Consider the following 13,440-nt stretch of genomic DNA (forward strand, 5'->3'; position numbering starts at 1 on the left):
AAAAATTTTCTAGTTGCATATTTTAAAATCCATCTAGTTAGTATAACTAAATTTGTAACTAAATTCTTACTTTACTTAGGAGTAACAAATTAAAGAAAACTATGGCATAATTCTTTTAAAGGTTAAGTACGATTTTGGTCCTTTAAGGTATAAATCAAAAATTTTTTCGTTTTTAACCTTATTTTGCATACAAAATCTTCTCTAAAGTTTAATTTGATTTTAAGATCGTCTTTATCTTAGGGACCAAAATCTTACCGAGATGACGGCAGAAGCAGAGACAAAAATGGATTGTGGAAAATTTCTCCTTCTTCCCTTCTCTTTTTTTCTTCTTTCCTTTCCTCTTGAGAGGAGTAGAAATATTCTCTTTTTCTTATTTTTTTATTTTATAATATTTTTTTATTATAAATAATTTAGTTCAAAATTTTAAAAATTAAGTAAAAAATAATTTTAAAATTTGGTTTTAAATTTTAAAAACAATTTTATATGCAAAACAAGTTAAAAACAAAAAAAAATTCAACTTATACCTTAAGAACTAAAATCATACTTAACCCTTTTAAATTAAATACTATACTCTATCTGTTCTCTAATACGCTAGTTTCATCAATCATATCTTGATGATGTTACATTCACTACCACTATACACCAATATTTTGGAAGAATATATAAAATTTTGAAACCCAATATAATTGATTAAAGTAATTACGAGCCCGTTTGGGAAGTAGCAGAAGCTACTTTTTTTTTATTTTTGGATTATGAAAAGTCAAAATCTATGTGTTTGGCACTATTTTAAAAAAAGCTTTTAACTTTCCAAAAAATTAATTTGCAGTTTTTTGAAAAAGTAGAAATATATGACTTCTTACTTTTCGAGAAGTCATTCTACCACTTACTTAAAAAAAATTAATTTTAAAACAAAAAAATCTACTTTCCTTCTTGACTCTATGAAAAATACTGACCCTTCATCACCATTTTCACACAAGATCTGCTAGAAGCACTGACCTTCCACCATCATTCTCACGCAATGTTCTAAGTCTCACCATTTTTACGTAACATCTGATGGAAGTATTGATACTCCACATTTTCAAACAATATTACATCTGAACAACTTACTGCATATATTCCTTCTAAATTTTTTTATATCATTTTATCACTATTTTTTATTATTAAATTTGTATTCAAGTGTGGTATGAAATTTCAGTTTTAATTTTATTTTTTTCATATGTAATTTTATAGCTTATTATTATTTTCATAGTTAATTATAACAAGTTCTTGACCTCAATAAAGGAGAAGAGAGTTCTAATAGGAGTAAAAATAAAAAATAAAAAACAGCAATAAAATATACATCGACACGCATTTTATATTTATTTTTTATTTTCACCTATCATATCATACACAATATTAGTGATTAGGTTATGTAAAATCAACATTCAATATTGGAAAGTATTTGTTATCATGGTTATTTTAATATTCATTCTCTTTTATAAAAAAAATTATTTTTTGAGTTATTTATCCAAACACTACAACTTTAAAATAAATACTTTTATAATTAAAAATCCAAACACAAAATCATAGTTGTAAAAACCGGACCGGACCGGCCGGTTCGACCGGAAAACCGGTGAACCGGACCATATACCGGTCCGGTTTGGTATATTGACCGCTTAAGGAAATGAACCGGTCAAAACCGGTACGAACCGACACGGACCAGAACCGAACCGGTCCGGTCAACGGCTAACTTGCGTGCTGATGACGTCACGCTGACGTCAGCATGCGGTTGTTAAATTTGGAAAAATACATTTGCAGGGAGGAGTCGAACTTGGGTCTTCTGAATTAAAGACCAAGTTGACAACCACTGCGCTACCTGTTTATTTAGCATTGCTGATGCTTTTTATAATATATATTTCATTTTTTTATAACTAATACATATATATATATATATATATATATATATATATATATATATATATATATATATATATATATATATATATATATATATATATATATATATATATATATATATATATATATATATATATATACATGAAAATACTTAACTCAATATTTTTTAAATTAATTATTTTTTAATTGAAGTACAAATTAATTAATTTTAAAATAAAAAATAATAATGAATATAAAAATAAAATAAAAAGTATTTATTCTGAGAAAAAAATTAATTTATATAATTATTCAATTATACAAAAATATTTAGACTTTAAAATTATTCTTTGGATATAATTCATAGATTGTTATTCTTATTGTGTCTAATTAAGATACGATATAGTAGTATGAACTAATTATATGTCTATTTTTGTATTAATTATTTATAGAATTCAACTTAATTGTTCTTAAAATATTAGTAAAAATACGTATTTTTCAAAATTTAATTTTAAGTTTTTGACTATTTTTATTTTTTATTTATATAGTACCGAGTCAATCGGTTCAACCAGTGACCCACCGGTTGAACCAGTGACCCAGTGACCCAGTGATTTGACCGGTTCGATTACCGGTTCGGTTCTGACAACTATGCACAAAATAACTTATTTATAAGCTGCTTTTAATAAAAGTCCTTATATTTTAAGCTCATTTTCCAAAAGAATTTATTTAAGTTATTTACCCAAATTGAGCCTATTTATTATTCAGAAAATAAGAAATAAATAGCTTTTTGTGAAATTCAATCAGGTTTAATTATTAGAAAAATAATGATGCGACATTTATTTTTGATAATGTCATTTATTCCTATTTTTGATAATGTCTATAATTTAACTAAATTTTAACTAATTTTTTTAATCTAAAATTTGTAATTCATTCCTTGTAATAAATAAAAAATTTTAATTAGGTTTATGTTAACCATTATCAATATTTTTAATGTAATGATATTATAAATATTTTAACAGTCATCCAATGATTTTTATTTTTTGTATTTTGTATAAAAAATAATTATTTTTGTAATATGAGAATATGTAATTGTATGCTTGTGTACCGTTTTATACCGATTGCACTGTCTATGCATTAAATTTTTTTCTTTGGTAATAGGCAATGCATTAAAATTAAATTATTAGAAAAATGCATATTCTTTTGGTTTTGGTATTGAAGTATATTCTCGTTTTTGGTCATAAAGTATGTTCTTTCTTTTGTCAATGAAAATGAACTCCGATTATCGTTAGATTTCCAAGCCCACAAGGACGCAACAATTGATTTTCTTTTAGACGGGCCATTTATTAGTTTTTTAGATGATCCTCTCTTGCATAACTGGCTTGGGCTATACTTCCTTTTCTTTTTGTCATATGGGCCGTCTCCTCTTGTTCAAATAACATATTTTTTTCTTGAAAAATATCTCATTTTATTTTGTACGCAATAATGTATAACATAAAATATAAAGTTAAATGAGAATTAAATCTTCAAGAATTTTTTGTCAAAAAAACAAAGTTTTGAATTTAGATCAATTAGTTCTTGAAAAAATAGTATTAATAAATTTTTGGATTATGCTACGTGTACACCAAAATCAGCCACCAGTATCGTATTAAATAGTAAATACATGTTGGAATACAAAAACACATTGAAAATAAAATTAAACTACACATATATTTACACACAAATATATTGATGGCTGATTTTAGTGGCCAATTTTGGTATACAAATAGCATTTTCTTAAGTTTTTATGATAGCAAATGGTGGACATATACGTCTTTCCATTAATAAATAGTGCGAAACGAAATAAAATTGTCTATGTATTTCATTTTCTACAATACCGCATATTCTGTTGCTGCCACTTGACTGTGTGAACAATGTAGTTTTATCAACTACTCTTTATTTACCACGAATTCTATCAAAACAGGTACGTAAAGGTTTGCTCAAAAGTTATTTACGCGGCGATTTTTCATAAATAGATATGTCATAGTAATTAACTATATATATAAGCATTATTGTTAAGTTTGACGTGATGAATTTGATAGAATAACATAATGTGTCTATTGTTTATTATCGTAAAAGATTAAATTGATACTTTTTTTCCTTAACTAATTAGTCTAAAGTCAAAATGTTCAACTACCTAATTGTCACTTTATTCTAAAATAATATAATTGTATCTAATTTTTAGCTAGAAAATATTGTTATTATTTGTAGGGTAATTTTCAACACGAGTAGAGAAAATATTTTAGTAAGTGTTGGGATTTTGAATCTCGCTTTATATATGTAATAATCTATTGACTAGTGACAATTTATAAATGAAGTTTAGATCCGCAATCAAAATGCTGTAAAAAACTAAAATTGTGAAGAAATAAGTCCAAGAACACCAATAACAAAATTGTGAAGAATATGAGTTGGAGAAATATATACTTTGAAGAAATTGTAAAATGGCGATGCGAGAAGATGGATTCCACATAAAAGAGATTCAAAATTATTGAGGGACTCATCAGTTGACACACTAAGCAATTAACGCAATTAGAAATGTAGATATAGATTAGAGAGTTTCCCTAAGTAAATTGCAAAATGGTTAAAACTTTACTCACATAATATATATACTTACAAACTTATTCGACTTAGATACATAAACAGTTTATAAGTTATTATCTGCTACAGGTAAGTTTTTGTTGTTATCAACATTTTAGTTCTATTTTTATATTCAAATTTCTTTCAATATTCAAATCTTTGCCTAAGTTAATTCTATAATTTTCTTAATTTCTGCAAAAATAAACAAATTAAATCCTTAACACTTTTAAATTCCATAAACGTTTGTCTTACTTTAGAATTCAGTAAAATCTAAGAAAAATACTTGATGGTATAATTTGAACCGATATTATCTTCTTTGACTTGTTTCCTTTTGATACTTATGTTTTATTTTTTACTTTCGTTCTTTTTAATGCATTTCTTTGGTTGGTACCTATAGGAGATATTAAATCTTAAACCTAATCGTATTAAAACACTTAACTTCTTGAAACCTCCAATGATAGATGCAGTATGCACCATTTGATTGTCTCAAAGACATGTCATTGCCCATGCAATGCAAAAATTGATGACCAATTCTATTGCTTTAATTAATGTAAATAAATCCAAACCATTCTTTTATTCGTTTGTTATAATTAAATATATAATAATAGATTTCCGCAAGTCTTATATGGTACACATGCAGTGAATTTCAAAATTTTTAATTGAATGCAAAGAATAATGGGAATTGTCAACTTCAACAATATGTGATATATATTAATTATTTATTGTAATTGCAACATTTTATACCAAGTCCATACATACATAATCCATTGTTGTTGCAATAAAAGCAGGTAGCTAATTAATAATTACCGATTACAAGTCAGAATTTGCAATCATGATAAGGTAGGAGCAGGTTTATTATTATTACGAGCCGTAAGGCGATTTACTAGCCTCTCTAGAGCTTCCTTCATCCACCAGTGTTGACAAATCACTTCCCTTGCCTCCGATATGCTCATCTATGTAGTCAACCACATACACACCCTTAATTATATACTCATGCATCATTTACAATTTAATACAAGATATTAATTCAGTTAACAATACAAGAAGCTATATATAGAAGAATTCGTTTATATTATTAGGTATTAAATTTGGTTGATTTACATCGCTGAATAATTTATTATATGCGATGAAAATAGTCACTAAAATACATGTATAATTTAGTTTATTTTTAATATATATTTTATATTTTAACATATATTTTATATTAATAATTTATTTTAATAATTAATTTTCCTATACACATAATATAATTATTTAGAATTATCCAATTTTATATATATTACAGTGTTAAAAATAAAAATAAATACAACTATTGGGATTCACCTCTATTACTGTCTAAATTTCTTATAAATTTGTTAAGCTTTATTGAGATATTATGTCATGATTTAACAGTTAGGGATTCATGAAATTTAACGCACTTAAAAAAAATATCCAACATTATAAGTTAAATCTTTATGAAAATATGATAGTTAAAATTTGTCAAAAAATTTAACATATTGATAAAATTGTTATAAATTCTGGTAGAGAGTTAATGGAATATTTGTACAATGTATACAATGAACTATTTATTTGACCCAATATGAGTTAAAAAATGAACATGAGAATAAAATACTACTAATTTCTCAAACACAATATATCCGTACTATCCACAATAACTATCCGGATATCAAAAATAATAAACATCCGATATCTACTGAATTGAACATCCTTATACTCCTATTGTACACATTGTATAGATACTCCATTAGTTTCCATACTTGCTCAATTGTTATTTAACAATGGTTAGTTATCATTGTGGAATAAAAAGAATTGCAATAGAGTTGATAGGAGGTAGGTACCCAAGTTCTTTGACGATGATTGTGCTCAGGCCAGAAGTCGAATTGGTGTTGAACAAGAAGAGGGAACATGTAACCTTCATGGCAAGTATCTTGGCTTTTGCTCTTGAAACTCCACCTTCCCAATTTACCCTCCACAATGCCTCTCACTCCTGCTTCCTCTATGCTCTCTCTCAACGCTGCCTCCTTCTTCGATTCGTCTATTTCCCAACCTCCCTGTTCTTTTTATTATTTCATTGCTTTCTTCATTCACATAAATCAATCAAATTATTATTATTAATTATTCTTTTCTTACCTTTGGGAATAACATGCCTTTGCCTTTCTTAGACGTAATAACAAGAACTTCTATCTCATCTTCTTCTGATGATGATGCTGCCTCCGAATCCACTGAAGCAGCTTTGTATCTGTATGGTATGCATCTGCACCGTTATTCAATATGGTTTTAGTAGTATTAAGCAATCTTAACAAGCTAAAGTGAAAACTAAGATGCAGTCAATTTTACGTAAAGTTAATAGTTTAGAGTCAGTTAAATAATTTAATAGATTTGACTAAATTATCGTACCCGACAACTTGGCGACGACCTTTCCTGTAGCGTTGCAAGGCCCTGCCTGTTCGTGAAACCAAAGCGACAAGGTGATTTTCTTGGGAAACTAAACCCACCATTTGTATTCTTTTCTTGAATTGAAAGAGGAGAAGATGCACTTTCAACCAAAACAAGAGGTATTAGCAAGCAGATTATTGATTGATCGTTAGTGCCATGGATTACAACTCACCGGGCTATATATGTATGTGGCGTCCTAACCTGCTAGCTAAACACAGAAAAAATTCTTTTTTTTTTTTTTGTTGAAAAGAATAATAATTTTGGGTTACCAGTTTTTCTTTTTTCACTATTTGCGTATACTTAACAAATTTGATATGTGTTTGTTTAATATTATTTCTCACCAAAAGCTTTCTTTTAGCAAAGTTCTTTGGCACAGGTAACAAAAAAATATATATATTTAAAAGTAGTTCAGATAAAGTTCTTCTAAATTGAGGATGCCAATTAAAATGAAAAAAAAAATATTCAATTACCTTTTGAATTATAGTAGGATTTATACACCACAAAAATATTATCTTTTTCATATTCCATTATCTTTAGCATAGAGGACTCAAGTTTGGGTTTAGGGAACGATATTGATGATGTTTTCTAGTATCATGAAAATTATTGTAGGATTAGTTAGTTTTTTTAGCTAATTAAAATTCTAAATATAGTATTATAAATAGAATTATATATTTTATATATGAGATAATATACTGTAGTTTAATTTGATATTAGATTTAACAAGAATAATTTTTTTCAATTTTTTTAATTTATTTTCTCAAATGTGATTTTTAATCATTTAACATTTTCTTTCACATATTTTTTTACTTAAAAGATATATAGTAAATATCACACTTTATAATAATAGTTAAGGGAAAAAATTAAAAACATTTATTTTCAGATTTAACCTTTTGTGTATGTGTGTATATATGTTCGTTTGCATTGGGGGGCCATATATATATTTTAATTGTTTATTGATATATGTGGTAATTATTAATAAAATGGTTAGAATAATTACCATTAGAAGGATGGTAGATGATTATCAGAATTTATTATTTTTATTTATTAATTAGTCATTAATATTTAAAAGTATAAGATAAAATATATTATTAAATGATTAAATTAAAAAAATTGAATTAATGACTAAATAATAATAATTTTTAATAATCTTTTATTATTTCTCTTACCATTTTATATATATTAAACTTACTTTATTTAATATTTATTAATTGTTGTAATAATTAATAAATAATAAATAAAATAAATTTTAACTATTTTTTGTTGATTTATTTTAGTTACCAAATATTTTTGTTTATATGGACTATGTTACGTGTACACTAAAATCAGCTACCAGTATAAAATACATGTTAGAATACAAATATCTCATTGAAAATAAATTAAATTACACATATATTTATACACAAAAATATTGGTGACTGATTTTAGTAATTGATTTTAGTGTATAAATAGTATTTTTGTATATATATATATATATATATATATATATATATATATATATATGTGGTGCTTTTAACAATATATAGCAATGAGATATGTGTAGAAAATTGTTCTAGTTTCTATCTTAGCTTAGCCAGTGGAAGAATGAAAATAATGAAATAGCGGCTACTATTTGAAGATAAGTAGATAAAGGAGGCTGCTTATTATGATGATTCATGATTGTAATTTGGAGTAATATTCTGCAATAATGCATGGCTGCTCAATTCCAGCGTAACTAACTAAGGAATAAAAATAAAGTGCTTTTACGTTTAATTCATGGTACGGTGTGCTGTTTTCCCATGCTTTTTGTTATTCATAATCATAGACCAATATAACGGTGGTAATGTAATGTGTTTTCACTATTTTGGATCTGTTATAAAATTATTTTTTTTAAAAGGTTAATCTAATAAAAAAATATAAATAATCATATTTTAATATATTTTCTCACGTAAATTTTTTCTTTTTGAATTTATCAAAAATTGAATTCTAAATCTTTCAATCATAAGAATATGATATTATCTCATAAAAGTATATCTCTTAAAACTTTAAACAAATAAAAAAAATATATAAATAATTATATATGTATCTTTTTGTGAACCCTATCCTTAAGAGTAGTTGTTTTCTTTAACTGAAAAAATCACTAGCAAATTAAGTTTGTAGTAACACTAGAAATTTTATTTAAACTTAAAATTCATGATTTTATTCGTATAACATTTATAATTACACATTTATTAACTACATATAAAATTACTTAATTATTTTAACAATAACTAAAAAAATACAAATAAAAATTTAATATAAAATAAAATAATTTTAGACTATTTTAAATTAATTTTTTATTGTCTCATGTACATTTTGCTAAATTTTTTTGTCGAAATAAAAAATTATTAATTACAATAAGGGAGAGATTATTTCGATGACAATAATTGTGTTAACCGTAAAACTGGTTGTTAAATATAATTTGTTTATAGTTCGTAATTTTTTTTACTTTTATTGACAATTATTAATATAGCATATTTAATACACAAAATATTTTACTAAAATATATTCAAACATTTAATAATCACGATAAAAAAAGTACTGAAAATAAATAATCCTTTTTAAGGACATACAAGACGAAAATTAGGAGGAAAAAAAAAGAGAAATATTGTGGATCGTGGAGAAGCAAAGCTCAAATGCATTTTTACCATAAAAAGAAAAGAATATTGGACGACAGCATACAGCAAATGAGCAAACAACAAAACAACAAACAGTATATATATAAATAAGTAAAGACATTACCCAAAAATAATAAAATAATTAAAAGAAAGAAGACTTCTTTACAAATTCAATTGGATGATGAATAAATCAGGAAATGTTGGCCGACCGACAATAATAAGAATTACAAGGATAAGCCAATCACATCGCATGTAGCGTTAATTAGTTGCAATTGGTTCCCAATTTTTTTTTTTGACTAAATAAACAAAGAAAAAAAAAAGGTGATTATTCTAAATCAACAAGCATAAGATGTTAAAACTCATTGCAAGGTTCTGATCAAATAACATGAGTTGGATTGGTCTTAACAGCATATCTCGCTAGCCAATCTGCTACGGCGTTAATATCACAGTTAATCCATTTAAAATTCACAACTCAAGATCTTGACAGAAGCTCTTGTATCTTCTAAAGAATATCAACCACGTCACAATTTAGTCCATTTGCCAAATTATTTAAAATGTGCAAAATGTCATGACAATCTATTTTGCACACAATATCTCTCAAGTCATAATTCTAAACTAAAATTAAACCCCTCCATACACCAAAAAATTTACATTTGACGATAAACCTCGGAGGATAGCTACTAGAACAACCCAAAATTCAAACCTTGGGAGATAGCTACTAGAATAACCCGAAATCCAACGCCCATTAGAATCTCTAATAACACAACCAATTCCTACTAGGTTCTAATAAGAAAACAGACTTACATCACAGTTAACTTTAAAAGTGTCACCTGTTAAAAGTTTCCATCTACTTCGATCCTTGAAAGTTATACAACTGGTATTGGCAGACTTTCTTAAATCATTAACAGTAATTCGAGCCATAACAACAATCTTGTAGTTTGACCACTGATCTCCATTGTTAAAATTAAAATTGCAACGATGCCTCCACATCCACCAAAGACCCGCCTCTACAATTGCCTCATTGCCCGGCATGACCTTCTGAATCCAAAATTCCAAAAGAGTACCTTCAAATGAATTAATAAACAAAGGATTCAATATTTACTAAAGGAAAAGTCTAGGGGCAGCAATTTTTGTATTTTCTGGCCAGCACTTAATCATCAAAACAAAAGTGAGTGATTTCTCACCATTAGATGTAATTTTACACCATTAAAAACACTATTGATAACTAATTAATGATTACAAAACACTAAAATTACTGGCTCCTAACATTCCTCTTTACAAAATACATCTTGATTTCTCACCGTTTTTAAGACAACAAAATAAAATAAAAATTAAAAGAAAAATGTAACCTTTTTTTTCTTGCCAATTTTATACACACTTGATAGTTGATATATCATAAGGTCTAAAAACCTAAATTTTAAAGTATAAAATAAATTATTTTAATATAAGATTCATAATTAAACTTAAATCTATAGAAGTTATCGTCTAATTGAACAAATCATATAAGGAAAGAAAATATTAATAAAAAATTCTATCAATTATATAATGCATGCATGCTAGATAGAATTGCCCTATGGATACAAACAAACTTAACTCTGCAGAGTTGGCATTGTTACCATCATTATCCACAACAATGTAATCAACGTAGACCTTTTTTTTTTTCCAAATAATGTTATATCTATACGAAAAAATCAGTCACCAAATAATATATATATTGATTCATATTATTTTTAATTAAATAATTACTTTTTAAAATAATTAAATATATCATATATATAATAAAATAATTAAATTTGTTTATAATAATATATGTTTTTTTTATAAAGTATTAAAGATATATTTTTATACATAATAATAATTGTTTGACGACTGATTTATATATATATATATATATATATATATATATATATATATATGATTAATTTTTTCCTTCTCATTTCAGCAATATACCATTAACTATCCTTTCAATAATCGATAGAGTATTTCCAGTGCAATAAAATTCAAACGCTTTTGTATTCTTCTTACAAAAAAATTTTGATATATATATATATATGGAAAAATCTACGGGCAGTAATTTTATTACATTTTGGCTTTTGGCCAGCATGTAACCAGCAGAGAAAGGTGAGCCATTAGATGAAATCTCACACCAATCTCACATTATCAAATTATCATTGATGGCTAGTTGATGACTACCAATCACAAATGTTGTTGGCCCCCTAGCATTGCTATATATATATATATATATATATATATATAAAACTTCTTTGTTTAATTTTGTTGAATTTAATTTATCATCAAATTTGAAAGCTGACAAAATTGTCAAATTTGGTATACTATTAGCTGTGCACAAGAGCTTTTACTTTTTCTAAATGCCTATATATGTAACGGAGGCGCAAAGTTACATATTTACATTGTATAATATAACATTGCTCTAATGATAAATATAGTATATCATCTCAATATAAAGAAAGGATATTTCAGGCTTTATTTTAAAATCTAAATAAGGAGAACGCTACATAGTTAATAAATATTATTATATTTATTTAATAATAATTTATATTTATATTCATAGAAATATAAATATCTCTTGAAGTTTAGAAAAATCTTTAAAAAAAAATATCAATTGGTTAGCTAAGTTTTTTAATGAGATTTTAAAGTAAAAGAAGATGTCTGATGAGTGGAGAAAAAGCACCTTGATATATATCGACAAGAATAAGGAAGATATATAAAGTTACAGAAACTATAGAGGAATCAAGCTCATCATGAGTCATACTATGAAGTTATAGGAAATGATGATAGAACGGAGGTTGAGAAAAGAGACACAAGTAACAGAGAACCAATTTGGATTTATGCCAGACAAATCCACCACCAAAGCGATATACCTGTTAAAAAGGATAATTGGGAGGTATCCTAGTAATAAAAGAGATCTATATATAATGTTTATTGATTTGAAAAAAGCGTGCGATAGGGTGCCAAAAGGGAGGTCTTATGGAAGGTTTTAGAAAGACGAGAGTAAGGATCGCATATATTCGTGCAATTAAAGACATGTATGATGAGCCACAACTAGTGTGAAGACTCAAGGTGGTGTGATAGAGGAATTTTCTATTGGTATAGAATTACACTAGGGATTATCCTTAATTAAGTCTATATCTTTTCACATTAATCTTGGAAGTATTCATAGAGCACATCCAAGAACTTGTGCCATGGTGCATGCTTTTTGCCGATGATATCGTTCTTATAGAAGAGTCAAGGAAAGACCTAAATAAGAAGTTGGACTTATGGAGAGAAGCTCTAGAAGTGTATGGTCTGCGCATAAGCCGTAGTAAGACGGAATATATGGAATGTAAGTTCAGTTTGAGAAGGAAAAACCCTAATATAGAGGTGAAGATTGGAGAAAACATCCTACGAAAGGTTAAAAGTTTTAAATATCTTAGGTGCATCATACAGGATAATGGAGAGATTGAACAAGATGTAAATCATAGGATCCAAGCAGGTTGGTCAAAATGGCGAAGTGCATCTGGTTTTATATGCGACAAAAAGGTGCCTGTAAAATGTAAAGGTAAATTCTATCGCATTGCTATAAGACCGGCTATGCTTTATGGTACGGAATATTGGGCGGCTAAAGGGGAGCACGAACATAAATTGAGTGTGACAGAGATGAAGATGGTGAGATGGATGAGTGGTCATACGCAATTTGATAAAATAAAGAATGAAGATATAAGGGAGAGAGTTGGAGTAGCACCCATTGTGAAAAAGATGGTTGAATCGCATCTCAAGTGGTTCGGACATGTAAGAAGAAGACCGACAGAACACCCAGTCAGGAGGGTAGATGAGATGGAAGATGGACAAGGGGTGAAAGGTATAGAAAGACCTAAAAAGACCATCC

The 13,440-nt window shown here is 26.8% G+C and overlaps 1 protein-coding gene across 2 annotated transcripts; it reads right to left on the reverse strand.

Moving 5' to 3' along the window:
• Nucleotides 1-5,175: 5,175 nt before the first annotated feature.
• Nucleotides 5,176-7,330, reverse strand: LOC112702553 (nudix hydrolase 18, mitochondrial-like). Of its 2 annotated transcripts, none has more exons than XM_025753644.3 (4): nucleotides 6,883-7,330; nucleotides 6,616-6,739; nucleotides 6,324-6,536; nucleotides 5,176-5,438 (listed from the first exon to the last, which is right to left on the reverse strand). In XM_025753644.3, exons 1-4 carry the CDS (start codon nucleotides 6,981-6,983, stop codon nucleotides 5,316-5,318), a joined length of 561 nt encoding a protein of 186 aa, XP_025609429.1. In that variant the 5' UTR covers nucleotides 6,984-7,330; the 3' UTR covers nucleotides 5,176-5,315. The 2 variants fall into 2 exon arrangements, with proteins under 2 accessions (XP_025609429.1, XP_025609430.1); XM_025753645.3 differs by having other exon boundaries at nucleotides 6,616-6,724; nucleotides 6,883-7,284.
• Nucleotides 7,331-13,440: the final 6,110 nt, after the last annotated feature.

This window comes from Arachis hypogaea, chromosome 7 (genome assembly GCF_003086295.3).
Source record: "Arachis hypogaea cultivar Tifrunner chromosome 7, arahy.Tifrunner.gnm2.J5K5, whole genome shotgun sequence".
Classification (NCBI taxonomy): Eukaryota; Viridiplantae; Streptophyta; class Magnoliopsida; order Fabales; family Fabaceae; genus Arachis; species Arachis hypogaea.